This window comes from Schistocerca gregaria, chromosome 1, assembly GCF_023897955.1.
Source record: "Schistocerca gregaria isolate iqSchGreg1 chromosome 1, iqSchGreg1.2, whole genome shotgun sequence".
In the NCBI taxonomy this organism is placed as follows: domain Eukaryota; kingdom Metazoa; phylum Arthropoda; class Insecta; order Orthoptera; family Acrididae; genus Schistocerca; species Schistocerca gregaria.
In genome coordinates, this window is record NC_064920.1 from 703,717,823 (window position 1) to 703,745,693 (window position 27,871).

Below are 27,871 nucleotides of genomic sequence, written 5' to 3' on the forward strand. Positions count from 1 at the left end.
CGCAGATGGTTCGCAGCTGCAGCTGCCTTCGATGTTACCACAGGTCCCACGCAAGCGTAGGAGAATGTCTCCAATAGCACATTCTGTTCTTACCAGCCTGCATCCATGACGCGCTACACGTTTCCATCCACTATTCACCTCGATGACGGCGTTTGTTGAGAGGACCAGCGGCCTAGCGCAGCAAAAATGTGACTCACTGGAATAGCTGACAACTTTCCATCGATCGACGGTCGAATGCGGATGGTTCTGTGCCCGCTGTACTCGTAACTTTCGATGTCGGGTCAACTTACGAACACGTAGGGGTGATCTGCAGCGGAACTTCATGTTGAACAATGTACGATGAACGGTGTGCTCCAAAACACTTGTGCATGCACCAACGTTGTACTCTTTCGACTGAGATGCCCAGACCACCATCCGTCCTACTTTACATAGCAGACAAGCATCTAAACTCCACGTTCCGTGAGAAGTCGTGGACGCCCAACCATGTAGCCACAAAAATCTTTGATCATTTGCCAAATAGTATTAAAAGTCTGACAGACACCCAACCAACATTTAAAAGCAAATTAAAAGAATTTCTGCGTGGCAACTCCTTCCACTCAATAGACGAATTCTTAGATATGAAGTAGCAACTGTAAAAAAAATATTATTATTATTATTAATTAATTACTTTGTGTAAAGAAAACGTATGTTAAGGTGACAAGTTCCACATCATTGCGAAATGTCGTATTCATGATCTGTGGAACGAGGATTAATGTATGTATGGTATGTATGCATCTATTGGTAGCTTAACTGTTCTACCTCCTCCTGCACATGCTTACGCCAGTAGTACATGGACATTCGACAGCTTCGCCGTTTTCGAGGTACTCGTTCACAGGATTGGCGTAATAATAATCTGCACTTTGTCAGAGTCTCTTATATCAATGGATTTCCCCATTTGCAACCAATATCTTCGCTAGGGTGATCCCCCGTCCGTATCTGCTCCGGTTACACACTTCTGTCACCGCGTCATGCGCCGACAACCCCACCAGGAGGCATCCAACGATGCGGTGGGCAGTAGTCATAATGTTTTGGCGTGTCAGTGTTTACCACTAATTGTTCATTTCGAATCGTCAGTGCTAAAGGGTAAAAACTGACGTCGGAGAATAATTTTCATGTTAATTTGTCCGTTTTCAAGTGCTAAAAGCAGATAAATGCAGATTATGTATTCACAGGCAGCAGATTAGCTACTTTATTGTGGAATATGGGATGCAAATAAACACAGCAAAAACAAAGAGTATGGTCATCAGTACAAGACGCAGACTGTCCAATATTACAATAGGACAATCTACCATTATGCAAGTAAGTGCATTTAAGTATCTTGGAATCACAATAACTGAAGACTTGAGATGTCACTAGGAGGTGAAAACTCGAATTGCCATAATGAAGAAGGCATTCGACAAAAAGAGGAGACTCCTATGTGGCAAATTAGATAAAGGACTAAGGAAAAGGCATGGCAAATGTTTTGTCTGGAGTGTGGCACTATATGGGACAGAAACATGGACCCTGTGGACGAGAGGATGAAAAAAGGTTAGAAGAATTTGAGATGTGGATGTGGAGAAGAATGGAGACAATAAGCTCGATGGAAAGAGTGAGTAATGAAAGAGTATTGCAAAGGGTTGGTGAGAGAAGATGTCTGCTGAAGGTTGTAAGAGAAAGGAAAAAGAACTGGTTGGGACATTCGTTGAGAAGGGAGTGCTTGCTAGCAGATGCTTTGCAAGGACTGGTTTGTGGGAGAAGACTGAGAGGAAGAAGGAGATACAAGATGATAGACGACATAAAGGGAAGAGGAATTTATGCAGACCTGAAGAGGATGGTAGAAGACTGGACAGCCTGGAGAACTACCCTGTTAAAACCTGCCTTTTGGCAGAACACTGATGATGATGACAACCGAGACCAAACAAATACCGAAGAAACCGGTTACTTAGAACTAAAATACTGGTATCGGTTTTAACCGCTCGGACTTTCCCATTTCTAGTACGATTGATGGCATACGTAAAGAAAATGATGGGTATGAGGTAACGCCCAATCGGTATGCAACACACCCAACGCACAGGTAACGCGGGTACGATCTTAAATGACCAAAGCTACTAGGGAAACTACTGTAGTCTACGCTTACTTATGGTATTCTACGATAGTTTTACAGCTTGCAGCGTACACTCTGCTGCTGAGTAAAATAAGTCATTCCGGATATGCCATTTCTCTGGCGCGTTGCGTATCCGGCACTATCGATAGCTACTTCTATTTCTGCTTCCGTCTGGTTCGGCCTGCGCAGGCGCTGAGGCGGCTGCTGCCCTCTGGAGCGTTTTTCGCGGGGGGCCGCGCGCGCTCGGCTCGGCAGTTGGATTTCCACCGAGCTGGTGGTACTTTGGCTTCCTCCCCGGCACGGAGGTGTGGTCTCGTTGTTGGCGGGCCTCGTTGATTTGAGCGTTGGGCTGTGTGGCGTGTTGATGATGTGGTGAGTGGACAACTCATGGATTCCCGCACGAGATCGCTCGAGGTTCTCAGCCTCTGAAAAGGGTGCCACGATATCGCTTGGGTTTCCCAGGAGTTGTAAGGACTGCAGGGCAGGTTTTCTGTGTGTTTTCTCTGTCCGGTCTGTGTGGCGGGGTTCGTTTCACCTTACTTCAGCTGTTGTTTATATTTTCTGTGTGGTTCCGTTTTAGCCGGAGTCTGGGTGTCGAGTTTTCTGCTGGTGTGTACCCGGTCGTCGCCCCTGTTTTCCCGCCCGGGGGGCAGCCGTATCTGTTGATGGGAATTATTTAGCAGTGTGTGTTTGGTGTGGACCCGGTGTGCTCACGCGCCCTGATTCTGAGTTGAAATTACTGTGGTCAGGCTGGCTCGGTTGCTGGAGTGTGTGTTATTGGTTTTCTGACTTTCTGGGGACTGCGGGCGCGCCTGTTCCGTTTGTGATGTGGCAGCAGTCTGATATTTTTATGTGTGCTTGTTAAGTTGCTAGCAATTGCTTTTAGCCTTGTGCTTACTTATTTTTATTTAAATTGCTAGGCATTGTCATTTGTCTGTTCTTTTACCCTTTATTTATTTGTAGTATCAATCAAGCCTAAGGCGATGTCCAAGGTGCTAGCAATTGATCCTATTTAAATCCTATTTAAATTCTTGGGCATTGGCATTTGCTTGTTTTTTTACTCTTATTTATTTGTTGTGCCAGTTAGCCCTAAGTTGTCAGACCTTGGTATCTGTCAACCTTATTTTGGCTACTAGCACTCAGGTGCAATATTGCCGGGCCTATCCCGGATTTATCATTAATTGAGAGCTTTTTATACTGCATTTTTAGTAGTAGGTTTGGCAAGTGCACTTGCGTGTGGTATTTATTGTGTTTACCCCTCCACCCCCCCCCCCCCCCTTCTTCCTCCTTCGTGTAAATGGATTTTGGCAAGATTGCTAGGTGGCCTGTGTTATTACCTATGTAAGTTTGCCGCTGCTGTAGTCACAACATGTTTTGACCCGCAAGCGGCCCATGTTGGCGAAAGTTTGAATGTGTTTTGCGGTGTTGATGTTCGGCTTTGCCGTACATATATTTATTATTTGAGCTAGTCATGTACGTGTTGTTGTGTCAAGGGTTTTAGGGCATTTTTCGTTGAAATACCATTTGGAAATTTTATCATTCTTTTAAAGAAGGTATAGAAAGGAGTAACTTCAACTGAAAATTTAATTGTAAATTATACATTTGTGCTTCTCATTTAAAAATTTAAATGTATTAGGTGCAAGTGTGTAGTTTAATGCACAATGATTATGTGTTAATGTATCAAATTGTAAACAGTTTTGAAGTTTCTCTGTTTACCTGTGGTATATACATTTTTTATTACCTCATATTGTAAGCAGCTTGATTTGTTTGTGTCACTGTAATTTGTAAGCCACAGTGTAATTGATTACAATTAATTAATTGTTTTGGGGGAAATAAACCTTGAATTGTATGTCCCCTTTTCATTAACTGAATCCCATGCAAATCGTCCGCTCACCGGATACTCGTCGACTCTGGTGTGGGGAGACCTAGCTTTTAGTGACTTAGACTAGAGTTTGCTATGGTAGAGTAGAGAAGAATGAGCAGCGGACGTACCGAGACGGTCGACCTTGTCGGCGAGCGACTCTCGCTCGGCCTGCGCGCGGTGGAAGGCCTCCTCGTCGAGCAGGCCGTCCTTGCGCAGAAGCTGGCAGCCGCGCTCGGTGAGGGAGCGGCGCGCGTCCGGGTAGTCTGCCAGCGCCTCCCAGAGGTCGCGCTTGGCCAGGCAGAAGAGGTCCGAGTAGCCGAGCGAGCGCACGTTGGCCGTGCGCCGGTTGCCGGTGCGGTTGCCCGCGATGTCCAGCACGCTCACCTCGCCGAAGACGGAGCCGGCGCTGAGCGTGGCCAGCACAGTGCGCCCGTCGTCCGCCACGACGCTCAGCCGGCCGCGCTTCACGATGTACATCTCGCGGCCCACGTCGCCCACGCGGCAGATGTAGTCGCCGGGGCTGAACACCTGCGCAGGCGAAAGCGATCGGTCGCTCAACCCGCTGCCCTCTCAACATCTCGCGGTGTCTCTACACTTGGCAGCCACGTGCTGGTGGTTTATCTGGCGAGCTCGATGGACCATTCGTGAGATCGCGAGGAATGTGGCGACCTAATGCTCGGGAGATGCTCGCCGTGTCGCTTTTTCACCGATAGGCTTGCGAAGGGCTCCCGAGCTTGTTGCTAGCAAGTATACACTCACCTATACTGAGCGAGCAAAAAAAAGAGTGCGAGCAAGGCACTTACGGCCAAGTGCGTCGTTTAATGAACAAAGTAACGCAGAACAGGGAATCAGCGATCATAAAGCGGTTACCGCATCGATGATTTTAGCTGTAAATAGAAATATTAAAAAATGTAGGAAGATTTTTCTGTTTAGCAAAAGTGACAAAAAGCAGATTTCAGAGTACCTGATGGCTCAACACAAAAGTTTTGTCTCAAGTACAGATAGTGTTGAGAGTCAGTGGACAAAGTTCAGAACCATCGTACAATATGTGTTAGATGAGTATGTACCAAGCAAGATCGTAAGAGATGGAAAAGAGCCACCGTGGTACAACAACCCACTTAGAAAACTGAAGTGACGTCGAACAGATGTGCAGAACTATAGATCTATATCTCTAACGTCGATCAATTGTAGAATTTTGGTACACGTATTATGTTCGAGTATAATGACTTTTCTGGAGACTAGAAATCTACTCTGTAGGAATCAGCATGGGTTTCGAAAAAAACGGTCGTGTGTAACCCAGCTCGCCCTATTTGTCCACGAGACTCAGAGGGCCATAGGCACGAGTTCCCAGGTAGATGCCGTGTTTCTTGACTTCCGCAAGGCGTTTGATACAGTTCCCCACAGTTGTTTAATGAACAAAGTAAGAGCATATGGATTATCAGACCAATTTTGTGATTGGATTGAAGAGTTCCTACATAACAGAACGCAGAATGTCATTCCCAATGGAGAGAAGTCTTCCGAAGTAAGAGTGATTTCAGGTGTGCCGCAGGGGACAGTCGTAGGACCGTTCCTATTCACAATATACATAAATGACCTTGTGGATGACATCGGAGGCTTTTTGCGGATGATGCTGTGGTATATCGAGAGGTTGTAACAATGGAAAATTGCGCTGAAATGCAAGAGGATCTGCAGCGAATTGACGCATGGTGCAGGGAATGGAAATTGAATCTCAATGTAGACAAGTGTAATGTGCTGCGAATACATAGAAAGGAAGATCCCTTATCATTTAGCTACAATATAGCAGGTCAGCAACTGGAAGTAGTTAATTCCATAAATTATCTGGGAGTACGCATTCGGAGTGATTTAAAATGGAATGACCATATAAAATTAATCGTCGGTAAAGCAGATGCCAGACTGAGATTGATTGGAAGAATCCTAAGGAAATGCAATCCGGAAACAAAGGAAGTAGGTTACAGTACGCTTGTTCGCCCACTGCTTGAATACTGCTCAGCAGTGTGGGATCCGGACCAGATAGGGTTGATAGAAGAGATAGAGAAGATCCAACGGAGAGCAGCGCGCTTCGTTACAGGACCATTTAGTAATCGCGAAAGCGTTACGGCGATGATAGATAAACTCCAGTGGAAGAATCTGAAGGGGAGACGCTCAGTAGCTCGGTACTGGCTTGTGTTGAAGTTTCGAGAACATACCTTCACCGAGGAGTCAAGCAGTATATTGCTCCCTCCTACGTATATCTCGCGAAGAGACCACGAGGATAAAATCATAGAAATTAGAACCCACACAGAGGCATACCGTCAACCCTTCTTTCCACGAGCAATACGAGACTGGAATAGAAGGGAGAACCGATAGAGGTACTCAAGGTACCCTCCGCCACACACCGTCAGGTGGCTTGCAGAGTACAGATGTAGATGTGAATGTAAATGAGTCTGTTCACTGTCCCCAGTATTGCAGAATTAGATGGAGAACGAAACCAGTGTGTGTGTGTGTGTGTGTGTGTGTGTAGTCAAAGCCAAAATGTTGAGGAACTCCCCTGAAAGGCGATGAATTCCGGTAACATCGCTAGCATGTGACACCGAGTCGTTATATGTAAAGTGCAACTACTCTCAGAGATCCAGTGTGGGCTACAATTATCGTATGCGAGCGGAACTTGGTAGATATTCCAGTGCACTATGCGGAACCGATTGACGCTGGAAAAAAAATTAGTTCCAATTTTGGCCACCAGGTGCAAATGTGGTGCTCTACATCACCTTATTGACATCTCTGGTGACTGTATTGGACTAACTACGATAGTGGCAGTTAATAATAAAACAAGCCTTATGTCTTTCTCACTTGCTTGACCTTTGCTGCCCACATCCTGTTCCTAATTCATTACATATGGAACCATTTCTTTACGTCTTTCTTTCATTCACAGCTCCAGATTTGCAGCTGGTGGTCATAATTGGGACTATTTTTTCCCACGCCAATCGATTTCGCATTAATGCATTAGCATATCTACCAATTTTCGCTGCCATATGATAATAGCAGCCCACAATGGATCTCTGTGAGTAGCTGTGCTTTAATTATAACCACCCAGCACAATTTTATTGATCTACTAGTTTGTTCTCTAACACAGCGTTGATCAAAAGGGAATGTATGTAACAATGCTTTTATGACATATTCCTTAAAAGAAACGATAAAAATAGCTATAAAATCATTTATTACAAATCGTTAAGGAAAACGCGTAAATTATTATCAGCTATGTATATTACATTCCATAAAGCAAATTCTGGGCACACTTACTGACATGTATTGGAAACGTGTATGTAACAAGTAGTTTGGTATGTTGACATGTTTTATTAAGGACAATAAGGTTCACAAATTATTTGCATAGTAAAACTCTGTATTGCCAAGGAACAGACATTGTCGTTTACAAACTGATTTTCACTGAACTATGCAAAAGACGACTGTTAGAGAAAATCTGATTGTCTGGACATTTTTCAGTAATTGTAATACTTTGACATGTTTTGTAGGACAAAATTGTATTTTTTCTCATATTCTAAGTCGTTAGGAATTTGTAAATGTAAGGATCTATTATGGTTACAACATTAATCAAACTATGGCTAGTAAAATAGAAGTTCGTAAAAGTACTATTATGTAAAATGCCTACAAATGATAAAGAAGTTGTAAAATATTTTAATGTATTCGTTCCTATTACCAATTTTTTTATTTACTGTCAGTTGTCGTGTAATGTGGCTAGTAGTCACTCGAACATGAGGAAATGAGTACAGTAAAACGTGAGTACAGGAAACTGTGCGTACTAATAATGAATAAAACACAGTGCACTACTCAGTGGAATCTACATCCTTCCGTTATACGGGGAGGCGAGCCTTACCCACATCGAGTCCGCCTCACGGATTAACGAGGAGGATTGGAGAGCCGGCAAGCCTGCGGTTTCCCGTATTCATCTACACTCATGCTCATACATTAAGGATAATGCTGATACATGGTGAAACAACGCTCTGGTGGGCGGTTTGCGGGTTTAAATTACCTCGGGGTATGACCATGTGGTGCATTTGACCTGCGGTCGTCGAACAGTGGCGTTGGCAGCAGTCCCCATATGCAGAAGTGTGTTGGTGCATGTCAGAGTACGGTGCAGCTAGTAAGAGTGCAGACGTTTTCAGACGTGCTAATGGTGACTGTGTGTTGAAAATGGCTCAAAGTACACTTAATGATGACGTTATGAGGGGTAGAACACTAGGGCGAATGGAGGCTGGCCAGACAAAGCAGGTAGTAGCACGGGCCCTCCGTGTGCCACAGAGCGTAATCTCAAGATTATGGCAACGATTCCAGCAGGCAGGAAACATGTCCAGGCGCTACAGTGCGGGACGTCCACAGTGTACAACACCACAAGAAGACCGATGCCTCACCATCAGTGCCCGCAGACGGCCACAGAGTACTGCAGGTAGCCTTGCTCGTGACCTTACCGCAGCCACTGGAACAGTTGTCTCCAGACACACGGTCTACAGACGACTGAACAGACACAGTTTATTCGCCCGGAGACCTGCAAGGTGCGTTTCACTGACCTCTGGTCACAGGAGAGCCCGTAAAGCCTGGTGTCGAGAACACAGTACAGGTCATTGGAACAGTGGTCCCAGGTTATGTTCACGGACGAGTCCAGGTATAGTCTGAGTGATTCTCGCCGGGTTTTCATCTGGCGTGAACCAGGAACCAGATATCAACCCCTTAATGTCCTTGAAAGGGACCTGTCTGGAGGTCGTGGTTTGATGGTGTGGGGTGGGATTATGATTGTTGCACGTAGACACCTGCATGTCTTTGACAGAGGAACTGTAACAGGTCAGGTGTATAGGGACGTCATTTTGCACCAGTATTTCCGCCTTTTCAGGGGTGCGTTGGGTTCCTCCTTCCTCCTGAGGGATGATAACGCACGGCCCCACCGAGCTGCCATCGTGGAGGAGTACCTTGAAACAGAAGATATCAGGCCAATGGAGTGGCCTACCTGTTCTCCAGACCTAAACCCCATCGAGCACGTCTGGGATGCTCTCGGTCGACGCATCTCTGCACATCTTCAAAACCCTGGAACACTTCAGGGGCACCGACAGGCACTGGGGCAAGAATGAGAGGCTATACCCCAGCTCGACCACCTGATCCACAGTATGCCAATCCATTGTGCGGCCTGTGTATGTGTGCATGCTGATCATATCCCGTATTGATGTCGGGGTACATGCGCAGGAAACAGTAGCGTTTTGCAGAACGTGTTTCGGGACGGTTTTCTCAACTTATCACCAATACCGTGGACTTGCAGATCTGTGTTGTGTGTGTTCCCTATGTGCCAATGCTATTAGCGCCAATTTTGTGTAGCGTCGTGTTTTGTGGCACCGCATTCTGGAATTTATGAGCATGAGTGTAGACAAAGCCGCTCTGGAACCCACGTCCTGCCTCAGATAAACGCTATGCAAACTTTTAGAAAACTTTGTCACACTTCAACAAATATTTACCTTAGGCGGAGGCGGCTGGGGTACTCAGATTCCGTCCCCGTCCCAGGGGGAGCGGGAGTAGGAGGGGGGGGGGGGGACGGGAAAGTCGAAGGAGGAAAGCAAGTCACGGCGGTGGAACCTACAGCTCCATTTGGAAAGCAAAACTTTGTCCTAAAATTATTATTTGAAACAAACGAAAACCCGCTCTAAAGCGCTAAAGATGTAATAAGATTCAAGAACGACAGCTTCATTTATAAACAAAGAATTGTAGATAATCTTTCTTGAGTTCATATTATTTTATTTTTTGACTTATATTGTCTTGAACTATTGGCCATCTCCATACACTAGCACTGCGACCCAAGAAATGGATCTGTCAGATTCTGCTGAACTAGTTTTATTGATATTATGAACAAATTAAGAGGTGACAAGTTACATCCGCCCTTCACGAACTCCTAATAAAAGGCTAGTCAGCTGTGGAGACGAAAACCAGCCAGGCAAGGAATTCACGCATAACTATTCGCAGGAATCAATCGCCGAACGGATGAAATCTGGTATCACGCGAAGAAGCCGCACCCTGTACGGCCTTTATTACCACGGTCTACCATCGGTAAGTGTAATAAGCTGACGATCCTACGACCGCTACCAGCAGGAAACGCTGATAATAAACAGCTAGCGGCCAGCGTGTCTCAGATCCCTTTTTATTATAATGTCAAGAGGGCAAGGTGAAATGTCCATGGATTAACGCGGTAGTGATGTTGACATCAATGAATTTCGTTACGTTGGTATCTGCTGTTGCGTAGTAACGTAAGTACAGTGTATGTTGATCTCTGCTGTGGAAAGCATCGGGAAGTGGGTGGCAGAGGCCACTTCCCACTGTGCCACGTACTAGGATTTGTCTCCCGTTCCAATCACATATCGAGTATGGTAAGAATGACAGCTTAATCCTTTGATTACGTTTTTCATTCCAAAAACATTGATGTATGGTTATTTTAATTAATGTCTTAGTCGGACGAAACAATATGAAACGAATATTTCGCACCGTTTCGGTTTCGTTTTCCAAGGCGGCTGGGGTTGGGGGGGGTAGGATATACGGCGTTATTCCTAAGTGTAGAGGGTTTAGAAGACGACTGTGGAAAAGTTACAAGGCATATCGAAAACAGACACACGCCCTACAGTTTACGCTGGATTCCGAACCACGGCATTTTTCACTGCCAGAGGTGAAAGAAATCGTCAGTGATAGATAAAAACCCTAGAATCGCCTGTGGATCGAACCCGATGCCTTTGGAATTGTAGTCTGACACTTTTCCACTGAACTACCTTTTCCATTTTTACTCTGTCCTCCTGTCTATTTGTTTCTTTGTCTTTGGTCGTCATCAGTTTCCTGCCGATGTTGCATAACACGTTTAAAATTCCAGCGATGAAAAATTCTCTCAGTTTTATTATTATTATTATTATTATTATTATTATTATTATTATTATTACAGAGGGTTGCCATTTCCCTGGCCCAACACAGTGAGCTACCGCTCCGGCAGCCACCGAGCCCTTTTCTTCCAATACGAGTTAACAAGGTTTGCTTTGCGAAATATAAAATACGTAATTTTTAATCAATTAATTAATTTAATACGCAGAATAATTATATTTATGCAACTTTTGAGTGGTAGTATCGTGTTTGCGTTCTGCTCAAATAAATAAATTGGAATGCCATGACGTCAATTTCTTACGCTTTATCCTCAACGAGTATTTATCCAAAGTTCTAAAGATTGATAAATCTCTGTTTGTAATTTCAAAAATTAAGAAACGGCCACTGACTTCGAACGCAGCCTCCGTTTGCATGTATATGATTCGAATGAAGGACTTCTGATGATGATTCGAGTGAAGGAAGTCCGAAAATTGCAATCACAGATGAAAATGTCGAGGAAGTACATAGAACGGTACAAAACGAGTACTGATTAAAGGTGCACCAAACAGCTGACGCCGTAGGCATCAGTTGAAGGATTATGGTACATCTGATATTAAGTATCACCTGAGAGGAGGTTCAATGCAATAAGTGTGCTACATTTGTTGAATTCCGATCATAAACAAATGTGAAAAATAATTTACTACTTTAAAACAATCCAGCTGATCTTGTGCGACGATTTGTCACTGCATTAAACGCTGAGCCACCACTGCTCGTCAGAAACGATACAGAGAACCAGTTCTTTGAGCGATAGCCAGGGTGCTTGCTCGATCTAGATTGAAAACGCCACTGTTGTTATTGATTACTTTGCAAAGTGTAAACCAGTAACTTGCGAATATTACACAAGTCTTCTAGGTAAAATAGATGAAAAAATACGCGAGATGAGGTCGATGTTGCGAAAGAGAAAATAATCCATCCTGTTTTCTTGGAAAATGCAACCAATCACAAAGGTGGTTTGACAGCAGGAAATCTGAGGGGTTTGAAGCTAGAATCACCCCTATCCATCACACCCTGTATTCTCTGACTTCCATATATTGCAGATGTAAGGGAAGTGTTGGCGGTAATATATAATTTGAGTTCAATAAAGTCATGGCTGCCATGTAGATTATGGATATTTTGCAGTCTCTCCAGAATCGCACTTGAAAAATAGAAGCGTTCACTGGAGAAATGTTTCACAGGGTGCTGTGATGTAAAAGGGACTACGTTGGGAAATAACGCTCACTGCCAGGTCAAGAATTTTCGTAACTAGTATTGATAAACATTTCGTAATGAAATCAATCACTGAAGCTGCGACCATGAACGTAGCGATGCTGAAGAGGTCGGTACTGAAATGCCCCGAAACAACGTTACATTGTAAGCAAGCGACTTCAACTTTCAGATTATGTGCACCGAAGTTTAAGCGTGGGCTTCACAGAGTTACTTAACTGAAAATCCATTTTTGACTGGTGACTTACCAAATGTAAGTGAAAGAGTGGCCCAAAATGACATACCGGTACTAGGAAGTTAATTGTCTTATACAGCCCATATACGCCAATTAAAATCATATAAATGCAATTCTGTATTATACTGAGGTTTCTTGATTAGCGTATGCGTAAACAATTCAATACAAAATAATTAATCTCGTTATGAATTCACAATCTCAAAAATGCTGACGTGCAATTTGGGTTGCCCGTGGGGCAAAATGACACATGTTTTCTCTTAGCAGAGTTGTTCCTTATTTTTATTAATAATTTTTTTGTGGTAGCATAATTATAACTTAAACATATATTTTACCTTAAGCACGTTTTATAACTGTAATCACAACAAATTGACAATGTGCGTTAATAAAGTATATATAAATTTATGACGAATTATCTCCAGAATGTTAGAGTCTTAGAACTCAGTTACAAAAAAAAAAAATAGTATTTGTTGTTGCTAGTTACTGTTTCAATTTCTAACAGGCTTTTTATGGACAGACACACTGCATTTCATTTCAGCAGCTGTAAGATACGTGACGGAGCAGTGCAAAAACCAAGTAGTTGTATGTCATTTTGCCCTGTTCAATAAGCGTAATCTTTGATTATAACCTCGAAAACAAACAAACACATAGTAAATCTTCCACACAAATTATCAACACCGCTTAATTTTAAAGTTGCTTACGTGGACTTAAGAAACTCCTTTCCCGCGTTTCATGCCACTAAACGGAGGCAGCAAAGGTTGATGGCTTGTGGGCAAAGTGTGGTCACCACGAGCAATCGAGGCTGTGATCTACATCTACATCTACATTTATACTCCGCAAGCCACCCAATGGTGTGTGACGGAGGGCACTTTATGTGCCACTGTCATTACCTCTCTTTCCTGTTCCAGTCGCGTGTGGTTCGCGGGAAGAACGACTGCCGGAAGCCTCCGTGCGCGCTCGAATCTCTCTAATTTTACATTCGTGATCTCCTCGGGAGGTATAAGTAAGGGGAAGGAATATATTCGATACCTCATCCAGAAACGCACCCTCTCGAAACCTGGACAGCAAGCTATACCGCGATGCAGAGCGCCTCTCTTGCAGAGTCTGCCACTTGAGTTTGCTAAACATCTCCGTAACGCTATCACGCTTACCAAATAACCCTGTGACGAAACGCGCCGCTCTTCTTTGGATCTTCTCTATCTCCTCTGTCAACCCGTCCTGGTACGGATCCCACACTGATGAGCAATACTCAAGTATAGGTCGAACGAGTGTTTTGTAAGCCACCTCCTTTGTTGATGGACTACATTTTCTAAGGACCCAATGAGTCTCAACCTGGCACCCGCCTTACCAACAATTAATTTTATATGATCATTGCGCTTCAAATCGTTCTGCACGCATACTCCCAGATATTTTACACAAGTAACTGCTACCAGTGTTTGTTCCGCTGCCATGATCCTTCTTTCTATGTATTCGCAATACACTACATTTGTCTATGTTAAGGGTCAGTTGCCACTCCCTGCACCAAGTGCATCGCGTATAAGGTCTTTCAAAAAGTAGCCTGCACCGAATTTGTTTCTATGTGAGTTGGTAGCGTTGTTGTAGCAATACAGAACTCTGCGATCAATGAGTTGTGGAGTGATTGTGCGCTGTGATTTTAGTAGTTGTTCCACACTATGGACAGGTTCACATCAGCGGGAAGGCTGCAGACGGCGAAAACACACTATAAAATGGCGAATGCTGGACAGATATTACTTGGGAATTCCGTACAACAGTCGAGTTTTTAGGGCTACAAGGTGCAGTCAGACACCACACTTTGATTTCCGTACTTTAGTCTCATGATATACTAGTGAGAATTGTCTGCTGCGCTGTTTCTTCTTCGAACTAAACTGAATATAAAACAGTAAGAAATCAGACGAATTTCTGATAGAAATATATATAATTTACGACTCTTTTTCAGGAGACCAAGTACAAAACTGGCAATTACAATGGGGTGACCGGCTTTTCGGAGCGAGAGTCATTTAACGGTACGTTTATGGCTCCTCTTACAGACGGGAACTTCTCGGAAGGTATCCCGTGGTGTTGTTATAGCAAACTTTTCGTAACTGTTCTTGGAACTCAGAAGCCTGTACATTCTCTCTCTCTCTCTCTCTCTCTCTCTGTCTCTGTCTCTCTCTCTCTCTCTCTCTCTCTTCCGAAATTTCCAAATAGAATGTACGGTTTGTAGAATATGGGTAGCGTAGCCGTCAGGAAGTAGGACAGTACTCCGTCTTGTGGAGGCAGGAAACTGCCGTGTCTTTCTACACCGTCAAAGCAGGTGTTAAAGCTGTCTAAGTTTGTACTTAACTGCTCAGTCTTGTACTTGCTTTCATCTACAATGTTAGAACGTCACTGTATTAATAAGGTGTTCATTTATGAGCGCGATCAAAAACGGGAGAGACTTGGTGATTCAATATTGCTCCCGGCCAGTAACGGGTCGATTCACACGTATACAGCCACTGAGGGTATCACGTATGAATATCACAGCCAGTCTTTTGATTCAAGTGTCTTAGTTCCCTAGTCGTGCTGTGCGTATCCCAAAATTCAGTGTTGTTCATTATCATTTACTTCAAATGTTCAAATGTGTATGAATTCCTAAGGGACCAAACTGCTTAGGTCATCGGTCCCTAGACTTACACACAACTTAAATGAACTTAAAGTAACTTATTCTAAGAACAACATACACACCCAAGTTCGAGGGAGGACTCGAACCTCCGGCAGGAGGGGCCGATCATTTACTTCACTCAGCCTTGTTGTAAATTAATTTCTTAAGGTGCAAACATACGACATTACAGAAGACAGTTTATAGTACTTCTCTATTAACGAATTTTTGATAAGGCAAAATGATGATTACTTTCTAACCCCAGTTTATTTATAGGACATCTCCCGAAAGCGAAATACATTGTTTCCATACCCCACAGAAACGGTTCTGACCTGAATCCAAAGACGTCTTTTGCACTCTGTAGTGAGCATAAATGCTACTAGCGGCCGAAAGCAACAGATTTAAAAAGCCGCCGTTGACTGTGAGATATCAAACGAGTTTCACATCCCACGTTGAAAACGGGTGGTGTAGTGGTATTCGCTTGTATACAGCGTGAATTACCTAAAACTTGCAACGCAAATATGGAAAGTGCTACTGCTGTGCTGTTTTCATAGAATGGATTGGTAGTCAGGAGTTGGTATCGTTGGTCAATCAACAGATTGTAATCACATTTAGAAAGTGTATTTTTTGTGCAAACATATACTTTTTAAATGGAACAGTGTCTGTTGATATCAACAGGCTAAAAGTGGGGTGGATTAGAATGCCAGTGGTGTTTATTGCAAAATTCTATGGCGAGTCCGTTTTCGAGATACCGTATTTTGAAAAGTTTCAGCACCGATTTCTTTTTGTGCCACTCAACTTATGGAGTTGCTAGATACGATGATGTTATGTTTGCTTAAAGTGTGCTTGGTGTTTCTTGAGTTCTTTGCGACTTGCTGGTTATTCAGTGTGTGACAGTCCAAGCAGTAGGTCTTTAGTGGACAATGGGATTTACCAATGCAGAAAAAGCCGACATGTTCAATGTGTATGGAGAGTATAGGAATAATGCAGCTGGTTGTTGTTCGGTGTATGCAGCAAGAATCCCAATAAACGTCAACAATCTCGGCAGTTATCTATCAACGTCTTCAACCAGTTACGTGAAAGTGGTAGTGTAACACCTAGACAACATAACAGAAGGAAACAAGTGAAGAGAGAAGAGGAGAAAATTTATGTTCTCGCTGCTGTTACAGTTGATCCGCACGTAACTCTCGCGCAATCGCACGGGCAAGTTGCTTGAGTCAAGAACATGTCCTGCGTATTCTCCATCGACATAGGTGCAATCCCTATCACATCTCTCTCCATTAAGAGCTGCATGGAAAGGTTATGAGAATCTTGTTAACTTTTGTACGTGGGCATTACCATAGGATACTCCAGGTGTATCATGCATCTTCCTTAGTGATGAAGCTACATTTACATGTCATGGTCAGGTAAACCGCCGTAACATGCACTGTTGGCCTGTTGACAATCGCCGATGGCTTAGACAGGTGGAAAGTTAGCGTCCACGGAGAGTAAACACGTGGTGTGGGATAGTGAACCATCTGCTCATAGGTTCGTTTTTGATAGATGGAACACTGAACCCGCACAAGTATCGCAGCCTCCTAGCATATCATCTGCCACGGATGCTAGAAGACGTTCGTCTGCCTACCAATACGGTGGCTGTTCAGCCCATAGAGCACGAAGTACTACAGGATGTCTTCATGAATTGTTCCCAAATCGTCGGACTGGGCGCAGAGGACCTGTACCATGGCTGGACCGTTCCCCGGATCTGTCGCTGTAGACTTTCCTCCGTCGGGAAAGTGGAAAGACGCTGTTTACAAGGATATGCCAACTACATCCGATAATATACAACAGCGTATTACTGAAGCATTGTTAGAAGTCTCCGCTGACATGCTAGCACGTGTGCAGCAGTCGTTCCATACTATACTGGAAGCGTGTATTGTCACTGTCGGTGGTCATTTTGAACACAACCTGTGATGGTCAGTCATCTCCTTACTGGTCAGAATCCACCTAACTAGGGTATGCACTGTGCTGTTCTTTAGTGTGTGCTGTCATAGTTATTGTGCAGATGTCGGCGTGGGAACATTTAAAAATACGATATCTCGTAAACGATTTACACTAGAGTCCTTAACAAACACCACTGACGTTCTAATTTAGCCTACTGTTTGTTTGTTAATGTCAGTTAACATTGTTCCATTTGAAAAGTGTATGTTTGCACAATAAATACGCTTTATAAGTATTATTATAATCTGCTTATTGACTGACAATACGAGCTCCTAACTATCAATCCATTCTGTGAAAACCGCAATCAATAGCACTTTCCATTTCCGCAATATCAGCTGTACAAATTTTAGGTGACTCACCCTGTATGCATTGTTGTACAAGTCGAGTCTGTCATCATGATGTCTTGAAACACACCTGTTTCCATGCACGTAGCGTTAAAAAGTAATACACTTTTATAAGAAATTCTAACGCTTGTAGACGAATTTCTAATATTAAGAAGTATTTTTGTCAGAAAATTAATTTGCTGTTTAAATTAGAGGCGTCTTCTAAATGGAATCAAATGTGATCTGCTGACATATAATTAAATAAGTTGTGTCAGGTTTGCTGGCCGGTGTGGCCGAGCGGTTCTAGGCGCTTCAGTCTGGAACCGCGCGACCGCTGTGGTCACAGGTTCGAATGCTGCCTCGGGCATGGATGTGTGTGATGTCCTTAGGTTAGTTAGGTTTAAGTAATTCTAAGTTTTGGGGGACTGATGACCACAGATGTTAAGTCCCATAGTGCTCAGAGCCATGTCAGGTTTCAGCTTTGTGCCAATACTCTTAGTCCTAGTACAGCACACCGACATTTTCTCGTCGCCTCGTCTCTCTAGAACTGAGTCGGTAGAGGCCGCTGGAATTCGAGTTGGTAACATGTTGATTCTTCTCGTTGCCAACTTTGGTGATCAAATGGTACTGGGCGCAACAGACTTGACGTTATAAGCGCCACTGTTTAATGATACATTTCATTCCGATAATAAATAATTTGTATCACTATCATTTGTGCATGGCCTCTTACGCCATTATCACCCTGATCTGAGGTAAGTGTCAATCATTCACTCTGAGAAGGCACTTGGAACAGTGGTTGACGGCAGTAGCTGTTTCGATAGAAGTCGAAACATTGTGTGTGACTTGCTACTGATATTCTCTTGTTTCCGTTGGCTGTCAGTCTCAGCTTTCAATATTGTGCCCAAGGAGTATCGTAATTGAACTGATCAAGAAATTTAAACATTTTCAAACTGAATTCCATGTAATATACTCTTATATGTTTACAAGTACACCGATGCATTGAACACAGCGCTGTCTCCTAACTGAAGTCGACTATATATTCGCATATCCCTACGTAAAAATGATTTCTATAACCAATTCTCATAATACGAATGTTAGGAAAGACTTGTCTTGATTTATCGATTTCACTAGTTTTTCAGTTTTAATTTTTTCGTTTCTTTCTTTGGGGCTCCCGGAACCTCCAGTCCTAGGGAACCACGTGGCAGTGTCCCAGTTACCCTAGCCACTGGTGTTGTTGGTACTGTAGTAGCGTGGATTGACTCAGAGGAGATCACCGAATTTCAAATAGAGGTATTGTAGAAAAATATCATAACTTCATCTGTTGTATTTATGTGCGAAGACGGTGTAATTCGGGAGGCACTGGCATAGAAAACAGTTGGAGAACTACAATTAGATTTCAGACCCGGAAGTCAACCATGTCTCTACCACGCTTCATTCAAGCCCTCCTGTAATTAAAAAAATGAAAAAAAGGAAAAGTAATAGTGAAATAGTGAAGGTGCCATATTTTCTGTAGTAAGAGTCAGTCCCCTTTCTGTTCAGAATTTCATTAGTAGTAGCAGCTTCATAGCTGCTGCCTTCAATTTGTCAGTCATTCTGGCTGTAACGGTAAATCGTCTCCATTTGTGCATGGTCCCTAGCAGGTGAATTACAAATATGACGCACCACGTTATCTTGGATGCAGAGTCATCGTCAGATATCGAAGTAATTTCTGTTGTGTCCCAGGGTAGGGTGTTGGGACCTTTGCTGTTCATGATGTGTATTAACGACCTTGTCAGCAATATTAATACACTACTGGCCATTAAAATTGCTACGCCACGAAGATGGCGTGCTACAGACGCAAAATTTAACCGACAAGAAGAAGATGCTGTGATATGCAAATGATTAGCTTTTCAGAGCATTCACACAAGGTTGGCGCCGATGGCGAGACGTACAACGTGCAGACATGAGGAAAGTTTCCAACCGATTTCTCATACACAAACAGCAGTTGACCTGTGTTGCCTGGTGAAACGTTGTTGTGATGCCTCGTGTAAGGAGCAGAAATGAGTACTATCACGTTCCCGACTTTGGTAAAGGTCGGATTGTAGCCTATCGCGATTGCGGTTTATCGTATCGCGACATTTCTGCTCGCGTTGGTCGAGATCCAATGACTGTTAGCGGCATATGGAATCGGTGGATTCAGGAAGGTAATACGGAACGCCGTGCTGGATCCCAACGGCCTCTTATCACTAGCAGTCGAGATGACAGGCATCTTATCCGCATGGCTGTAACGGATAGTGCAGCCACGTCTCGATTCCTGAGTCAACAGATGGGGACGTTTGCAAGACAACAACCATCTGCACGAAAAGTTCGACGACGTTTGCAGCAGCATGGACTATCAGCTCCGAGACCATGGCTGCGGTTACCCTTGACGCTGCATCACAGACTGGAACGCCTGCGTTGGAGTACTCAACGACGAACCTCGGTGCACGAATGGCAAAAAGTAATTTTGCGGATGAATCCAAGTTCTGTTTACAGCATCATGATGGTCGCATCCTTGTTTGGCGACATCTCAGTGAACGCACATTGGAAGTGTGTATTCGTCATCGCCACACTGGCGTATCACCTGGTGTGATGGTATGGGGTGCCATTGGTTACACGCCTCGGTCACCCCTTGTTCGCATTGACGGCACTTTGAACAGTGCTTTTTTTCATTTCAGATGTGTTATGACCCGTGGTTCTACCCTTCATTCGATCCCTGCGAAACCCTACATTTCAGCAGGATACTGCACGACAGCATGTTGCAGGTCCTGTATGGGCCTTTCTGGATACAGAAAATGTTCGACTGCTGCCCTGGCCAGCACATTCTCCAGATCTCTCACCAACTGAAAACGTCTGGTCAATTGTGGCCGAGCAACTAGCTCGTCAAAATACGCCAGTCACTACTCTTGATGAACTGTGGTATTGTGTTGAAGCTGCATGGGCAGCTGTATCTGTACACGCCATCCAAGCTCTGTTTGACTCAATGGCCAGGCGTATCAAGGCCGTTATTACAGCCAGAGGTGGTTGTTCTGGGTACTGATTTCTCAGGATCTGTGCACCCAAATTGCATGAAAATGTGATCACATGTCAGTTCTAGTATAATATATTTGTCCAATGAATACCCGTTTATCATCTGCATTTCTTCTTGGTGTAGTAACCACAGACTTTTTGCAGATGCTGCAATTATCTACAGTGAAGAACTACCTGAAAGAAACAGTATAAAATTCCAGTCAGATCTTGATAAGATTTCAAAGTGGTGTAAAGATTGGCAACTTGCTTTAAATATTCAGTAACGTAAAACAGTGCGCTCCACAAAACGACTATGATATCAATTAGTCACTGTTGGAAACTGCCAAATCATACAACTGGCTGGGTGTAAAACTTTGTAGGAATATGAAATGGAACGATCACATAGGCTCAGTTGTGGGTAAAGCATGTAGTAGACTTGGGTTCATCGGTAGAATACTGAGGAGATGCAGCAGGTCTACAAAGGAGATTTCTTGGAAATCACTCGTGTGACTGATCCTACAATATTGCCCAAGTGCGTGGGACCTGTATTCCCAAGTGTGTGGGACCCATACCAGATAGGACCAACACGGGATATTGAATATATACAGAGAAGAGCGGCACGAATAGTAACAGGTTTCTTTGATTCGTGGGAGATAGTTGTAGAGATGAAGAGACTGGACTGGCAGACTCTTGAAGGTAGACGTAAACCATTCCGAGAAAGTGTGCTAACAAACTTTCAAGAACCGGCTTTAAATGATGACCCTAGGGATATACTACAATCCCTTACGTATCGCTCACATAGGAATCGTGAGTATAAGATTAGAATAATTACTGCACGCACAGAGACACTCAAACCATCATTCTTCCCGCGCTCCGTACGTGAATGGAACGGGAAGAAACACTGATAATTGGTGCAATGGGACGCACTCTGTGCCAAGCACGTCACGGCGGTTTTACAGAATATAGATGTAGATGTAGAAGAGAGCCTGGGAAAGCAGCTCAGTGTCCAAATAGATCGGGAGTAACGAGGCCCGCGATCTCTCTCAGTAGTGGCTGCATATGGGTCTCTCATGTAGACCATTTTCGTTGCATCCAAGTTAACTACTAATTATTTCAGCGATATCGAAACTAGATTACTGCTGATTGCTGACGTGCAGCTTCCTTATATGAGTTCCATTCTTGCTTCATAGGATGAATGGACGTCAACATATCCAGAGAGAAATATTTAAGAACAAAGACTGGCAGTTGGAATACATTTCAATAAATTTCTTCTGGGTGTATGAGCTCACCATACTATGGTAGTAATATCGACCTTTCGGCTTCTACTGCAGGCAGCTTTTAGCATAGTGATAACTATAACATGATTCGATCACACACCAGAAGAATTTTGTTGAAACAAATGCGCTGTAATCACTGCTTGAAGATAACGTTGCGGTGGGAGAAATGTTATGATTTTCAAATTGTTTCTTGTTGTTTCACTGAAATGTACTGAAGGCGCCCTTGAAAGATTTGCTTGTAACTCTATCGTTGGACATGACGTTCGCCGTATATAATTCTGTTCCCAAGGGAAATTCAAATGTCTGAAGGATCTCAAAGTACCCAGATCTTTGCCCAACAGGACAGCTGTAAGAATCTCTCAATAGCTGGGTTCTGTACGTACTGTCATGCACGTTTCACTAGTTGTGGAATGTTTCAAGACCACCAACTTTTTCTTAGTTAGCTCAACTGAACATCTATGGAACTGTCTCTATCGTTGGGTACACTTCGCACCTCATCTTAAAGACCTGAAACGACGATCAATTAAGACTTTAAGAATTTTAAAATGTCTTAGACGCAGTACATGGGGAGCCGACAGGACTTGTCTGCTCCAGTTTTACAGGGCGTTTGTGCGATCTCGGCTCGATTATGGGTGCACGGTGTATGAGTCTGAGAGGCCTTCTTACTTAAAGATGTTCTACGTTGTGCATCATGAAGGGCTTCGGTTGGCCCCTGGGGCATTCCGAACTAGCCCCAAACCGAGCCTCTGTGCAGAGGCTGGTGAACCGCCACTTCATATGCGGCGGCGGCTACTTACAGTGCGCCAGGCGTATAAAACTTTGTCCACACCATACACCCCTGCATACCATACCATTACTCAGCCTCCTCTGGCACGGATGTTTCATAACCGGCACGAGTGACGCGGCCCTATGCGATTCGCGCACAGGATTCCCTCTCTGCGATGGATATGGCTGGTCTTCATGTTTTCTGTCGCGGTTGGAGCAGATTTCTACCTTGACTCCTCCGGAGACCCAGACTTATTTCAGATTTGAGTAATTTTAAGAAAGATAGTACACCAGGTTTTATATTCCAATCTCTGTTTTTAACATTTTAGATGTGCACCACGGTTTTTACGTCGTTTACTCTTATGGCTCCAAACAGGAGGATTTCCTTGGCTGTTCTGTAGTGTACCCTGATCATGTTACCCGGATTCACCTCCCTGATGAATATACCGTTTTCGCAGCGGAGCTCCATGCGATCCTGAAGGCACTGGAGCGGATGAATCGTGTTTGGGGCAATCGATTTCTCCTCTGCTCCGATTCTCTTAGTGTCTTACAATCATTGCAGAATCTGTACCCAGCTGAGGAGATGGTCCAGGTGATATATGACCAACTGTACTTGCTCCAGCGGCGAGGTAAGGAGGTGTCCTCCTGCTGGGTGCCTGGTCATGTAGGAATATGAGGCAATGAACAGGCTGATCAGGCTGCCAAGGAGGCTTGCACAGAGCAGGCTGTGGTCCAGTGTCCTATTCCCTTGCAGTCCGTCATCTCTGCACTCCATAAGAAGTGCATGGAGTTGCGGGAGGACGAATGGCTGGCGGTGACGGCCAATAAACTGCAGTTGGTGAAGTCAACAACTCGGCCGTGGCGTTCCTCCTGCCAGTTGCTCAGGCGGGAAGAAGTGACCCTCACGCGTCTTCGGATTGGGCACTGTCTTCTCACACATAGCTTTCTATTACTGCGGGAGGATCCCCCGTTTTGTGATACTCGTGGCGTGTACATCTCTGTCCGCCACATTTTAACAGACTGCATTTTATAACGTGATACAAGGGCGGAAGCACAAGTTGATGGGGATCTGCTCTGTGTTTTAGCTAATGACGAGACGTGTGTGTCTAGGGTTTTAAATTTTTGTGATGTGTCTGGACTCTGGCTCCCTCTACCACTTTCTTCCTGTGTTGTCCATGTCTCACTGCTGGCGACATGCTTCGTCCCACGCTTCGGTGTGGGTAGGCACATATTTTTTTCCAAGCTTGTTACCTGTGTTTTACGTTCTCTTTTATCTTACTGTTCTGAGTCTTTCCTTGACATCCGTCTCAATCTGTTACTGAGCGGGCGCTGAAGACTTGACGTCGTGCGCCCATACAACCCTCTCCCATCCATCCATCATCGGAAATCCTCCACTATGTATGGTGTACCCGTTTCAGAATGTCTCTATGCCCCCCCCCCCCCCCCCCCCCCCCCAAGTTTCCAGATCGTAGCCCAACTGAACATCCATGCGATTGTCTCGATCACTGATCCACTAAGTTAATCCTACGCAAGCTGCGAAGTGTTTCGTGACCCACAAAATTCCCAGACTTGAACACCTCTAGCGCTGGTGCGGGCAGCGCGACGTACCTGGAGGCGAAGCTTGAGCACCAGCTCCTCGAGCAGGCCCGGCTCGCAGTCGCGGAAGATGCGCACCTGGCGCAGCGTGTCCAGGTGCACGTGGATGGCGATCTCGGCCTTGAGCTTGTCGGGCAGCGCGGCGAGCACTCGCTCCTCGTCGAGCGCCTGCTTATTGGCCCACGTGTAGGCGAACCAGCGGATGACGCGCGCCTCCAGCTCGCGAGACACGCGCCGGAACGCCATGTACTGCTTGACGCCGTCCATGCGCGTCTGGAAGTCGACGCGCGCCAGGTTCATGTTGCTGATCATGGAGCCGATGTTGCCGACGATGGTGGCGAAGATGAGGACGCCGGCCAGGAAGTCGGCCACGACGAACAGGTACTCGGCGTCGTTCTCGGGCTGCGGCGTCTCGCCTGGTGGGACAGAGGCACCACCCAGCTGAACGCCAGCGCCTTGTTTGGGAACAGAACCGGGGGGCACACAGAAACAACCAGCTTAGCACCAATCATGCGGGAGAGTGCTGCAGAGCGTGCGCAGGTGGTGGGTGGCGAAGAAGGCTAGTGCGGAGCAACTGTGTATGCCAGCCCTACATTCAGTTCCTTTTTCTTTAGATCTGACTGATCACTGACAACTGCTGCTGCCGGAATAAATGTTACTGAATTCCATAATCTGAAAGCAGTCTTGATTAACATGTCTCATTGTTCAGAAATTACACCGACTGAAATTTAAAGTGTTACGCCAGAAACACCTTGACCGGGAGCTTCCAGTTGGTTACTCAAGTACTCCCCGGCCTTTGGGGTATGTTGATTAAAATTTCATCCTCAAGCGAGCATATTTGCAATGATTTCAGTACCCAAAAACCATTCCTATAGATGAAGAGTACCCAAAAAAACCATTCCTATAGATGAAGAATGGCTTAGTGCTGCTAGGTGTATCTAACGTTGGTGGAACTCTTCAGGTGCAGGATGAAACACAGCATGCCCAGAAGACGTGCTCGTGCATCTTATCTCCATGTTCCAGATTTGGAGAAAGTTTGAATCTTCACCATCAGAAATATAGGAGATTTTGCTATAGATCGTGCAGACAATTGGCTGTAGTAGAATGAGCACTGAATGAGTGATAATGAAATTGGCTCAGGATAACACTGTGCCAAGAAGAGTAGACGCAGGTACTTCCATAAGGACTACACTAGGAGAAGTTCGTAGGATTGTTCGACTGGCTCTGACAAATAGATGGACGACAGTATCTGAAATCCTGGCACAGGTTACAGGCAGTGTCGCCACTAACAGTCAGGAACAGAGTGCTGAGATCTGGGTTGACATCTCATGTGTCGGCTACCACTGACACAATATTACATACAACATAGATTTGCATGGCGTAGAACTAGAGTGACTGAATGGAATTCCTTGGTATTCAGAGATAAGTCTTGCTTACGTTTATGGGATCATATAGATGGCAACGTGTCTGTAGACGACCTGGAGAAAGGTCGCAGAAAACAGCGATTCTTGACATCCATGTCTCTCCAACTTCATGACTCACGATGTGGGGAGCTACTGGATACGTCGACAGAACTGGTTTGGTAATTCTTGAATGCAGGCTAAATGTTCGACAGTATGTGGCAAGAATAGTAAATTTTGTTGCCATGCTCTTTATAATGGGGATACCAAATGACATACTACAGCAGGATAATGCAAGAGTGGACACTGCATGTCGCAGCACAAACACTTCAAGGAATGTACGGATCACTGACTGGCCTCCCTGCTTCCCCGAATTGTCAGTCATAAACCATGTCTGTGATGCGATGGGAAGACCTATACTTTTATACTGATTTCCAGCCAACAGTGTTCATTAACACACACGAGGAGTATCTCAGAAATGGCAAGAAACCCCTTATATTCTGAGGTCGTTTGCTTTGATGTTAGAACGAATACAAGAATGTGTTCGTGCCTTTGAGGGGTCACACTTAATAGTGATGTTGAAGATGGACATAAGTTCCTAATGGAATTAGTTCAATTATTCAATACTCCATTATGTGAAGAACATATTCACAAAGTCTGTTACACCGTGAAGAATCACTCCAGTATTTATCGCTTTACGATTTTGTATGAGCATGTATATAGATAGTAGTGAGGGAACACAATTACAGGTCTATTAGGAAAGTAATGAGATTGGCAACTCTATGTATGAACCCAGATGCTCTTGCCTCCTTCTTCTGTCCTTGATTCAACACTAGTAACAACTCGCTCCAATTGGGACAAGAGTGTTAAGAGCGACGGAAATGAAGCTGTGTTTGTCAAGTATGTGTACGAGGACGTATTGCGAAAGTATGAGCGATGTTATGCCATAAAATTTTGCGTGAAGCTTGGCAAAATCGCTGCTGTGACTTACGGAAAGCTACAAGAGGATTATAACAACATTCTCTATCCAGGGCTCAAGCATTCAGTTGACACAAGTCCTTTTTATCTGGTCGGTAAGGAGTGGAAGACGTAGCTCGCGTGACAATCTGGGTAGACTGAAATGCCTTGTGAGGTCAGATCGTCGATCGACAGTGAGAATGATTAGTACTGAGCTAGATTTGCAAGTGTTTATCGTCCATCAAATTTTTAATTCGAGATGTTAATAGAGTGCGCAAAGTAAGGTTCAAAAGAACCTCGTGGCAGCAGAACAACTGGAAGGATGTTTGATATTCAACACCGCCGTCAGAGTTATCAAGAATTCTTCAGTCTATTTTACACAGATGACGCATTATGGATTAACGAGTATGAACTGGAGACGAAACGTCAAACTGGAGTGTGGTACACTACAAACTCTACTCGGACTAACAAGGCGAGAATGAGCAAAGTCAAACTCGGATCGATGCTTTCTTTTTGCTTTCAGGGGATCACCATAAAGAATTTCTGCCTTCAGGATAAGCTATCAATCTAAGATTGTATTGGCGAGTTCTTGAAAGACTGAGAGAGAGGGTGACACATGCCATCAAGACTAGGAACGACGTCTGCGTCGTTGTGTAACTGCAAAAGAGAATTAATTTGAACGGGACTACAAGGAGATGTAAAAGATAAAACTTATGTTTACGAGGAAACAGGAAGATGAGTAGGAAAACCAGTCTTGTAATGTTCGAATAGAGTAGTCATGTCGTAAAATTGCATGCGACATGAAATGGAACAAGTACCTAAGGTTGCTTGCAGGGATGGCGAATGGTCGACTTTGGTTTATCGGGAGAATTCTAGGATAGTATAGTTCATTTGTAAAGGAGACCCCGTAGAGAACACATGCTGAATCCGTCCTTGGGTTCTGCTCGTGTGTTTGAGATACCTAGCAGGTCATGTTCTCGGGTTAAAGGAAGATATCGAAGCACTTCAAAGGCGTAATGCTAGATTTGTTACCGGTCGGCTCGATCAACAAGCGAGCGTTGCGGCAATGCTCCGTGAACTGAAACGGGAATCCCTGGTACGAAGAAGACTATCTTTTCGCGAAACACTACTCATAGTTTAGAGTATCGGAATTTGCGACAGACTACAGAACGATCCTTCTGTCACAAACATAGATGTCGCGTAATGACCGCCAAGACAGGATAAGAAGAATCAGTGCTGGTTCGGAAGCTGCCAGACATTCGCTTTTCCCTCGCTCCATTTGCGAGTGGAACAGGAAAGGGATCAACTAACAATAGTTCCGCTATGCACCGTATGGTCCCTTGCGGTGTATGAACGTTCATACAGATGTAGATCTCGGTTCCATTACATTCCCAACACACCTCCTAGATTGATGCGCATTGGAGGACAAAGTGAGTCTGTTGCAGTGTCAAAAGACCATAGGAAACATGGTTAGTATGGTTATCAGCATCCACCAATAAGAGAAAGTCATTTGGTAGAGTTCTTGGTTTAAGACGA

The 27,871-nt window shown here is 44.4% G+C and overlaps 1 protein-coding gene across 3 annotated transcripts in view; it reads right to left on the bottom strand.

Moving 5' to 3' along the window:
* Positions 1-27,871, bottom strand: part of LOC126365752 (cyclic nucleotide-gated cation channel subunit A) — a 487,374-nt gene that overhangs the window by 16,113 nt on the left and 443,390 nt on the right. For 2 of the 3 annotated variants that reach the window (XM_050008246.1, XM_050008236.1), the window contains exons 9-10: positions 23,991-24,433; positions 4,115-4,514 (exon numbers count right to left, since the gene is read on the bottom strand). In XM_050008246.1, the coding sequence (XP_049864203.1) occupies positions 4,115-4,514; positions 23,991-24,433 (843 nt within the window). The remainder of the gene's footprint in view (positions 1-4,114; positions 4,515-23,990; positions 24,434-27,871) is intronic. The other variant, XM_050008256.1, reaches the window with a different exon arrangement.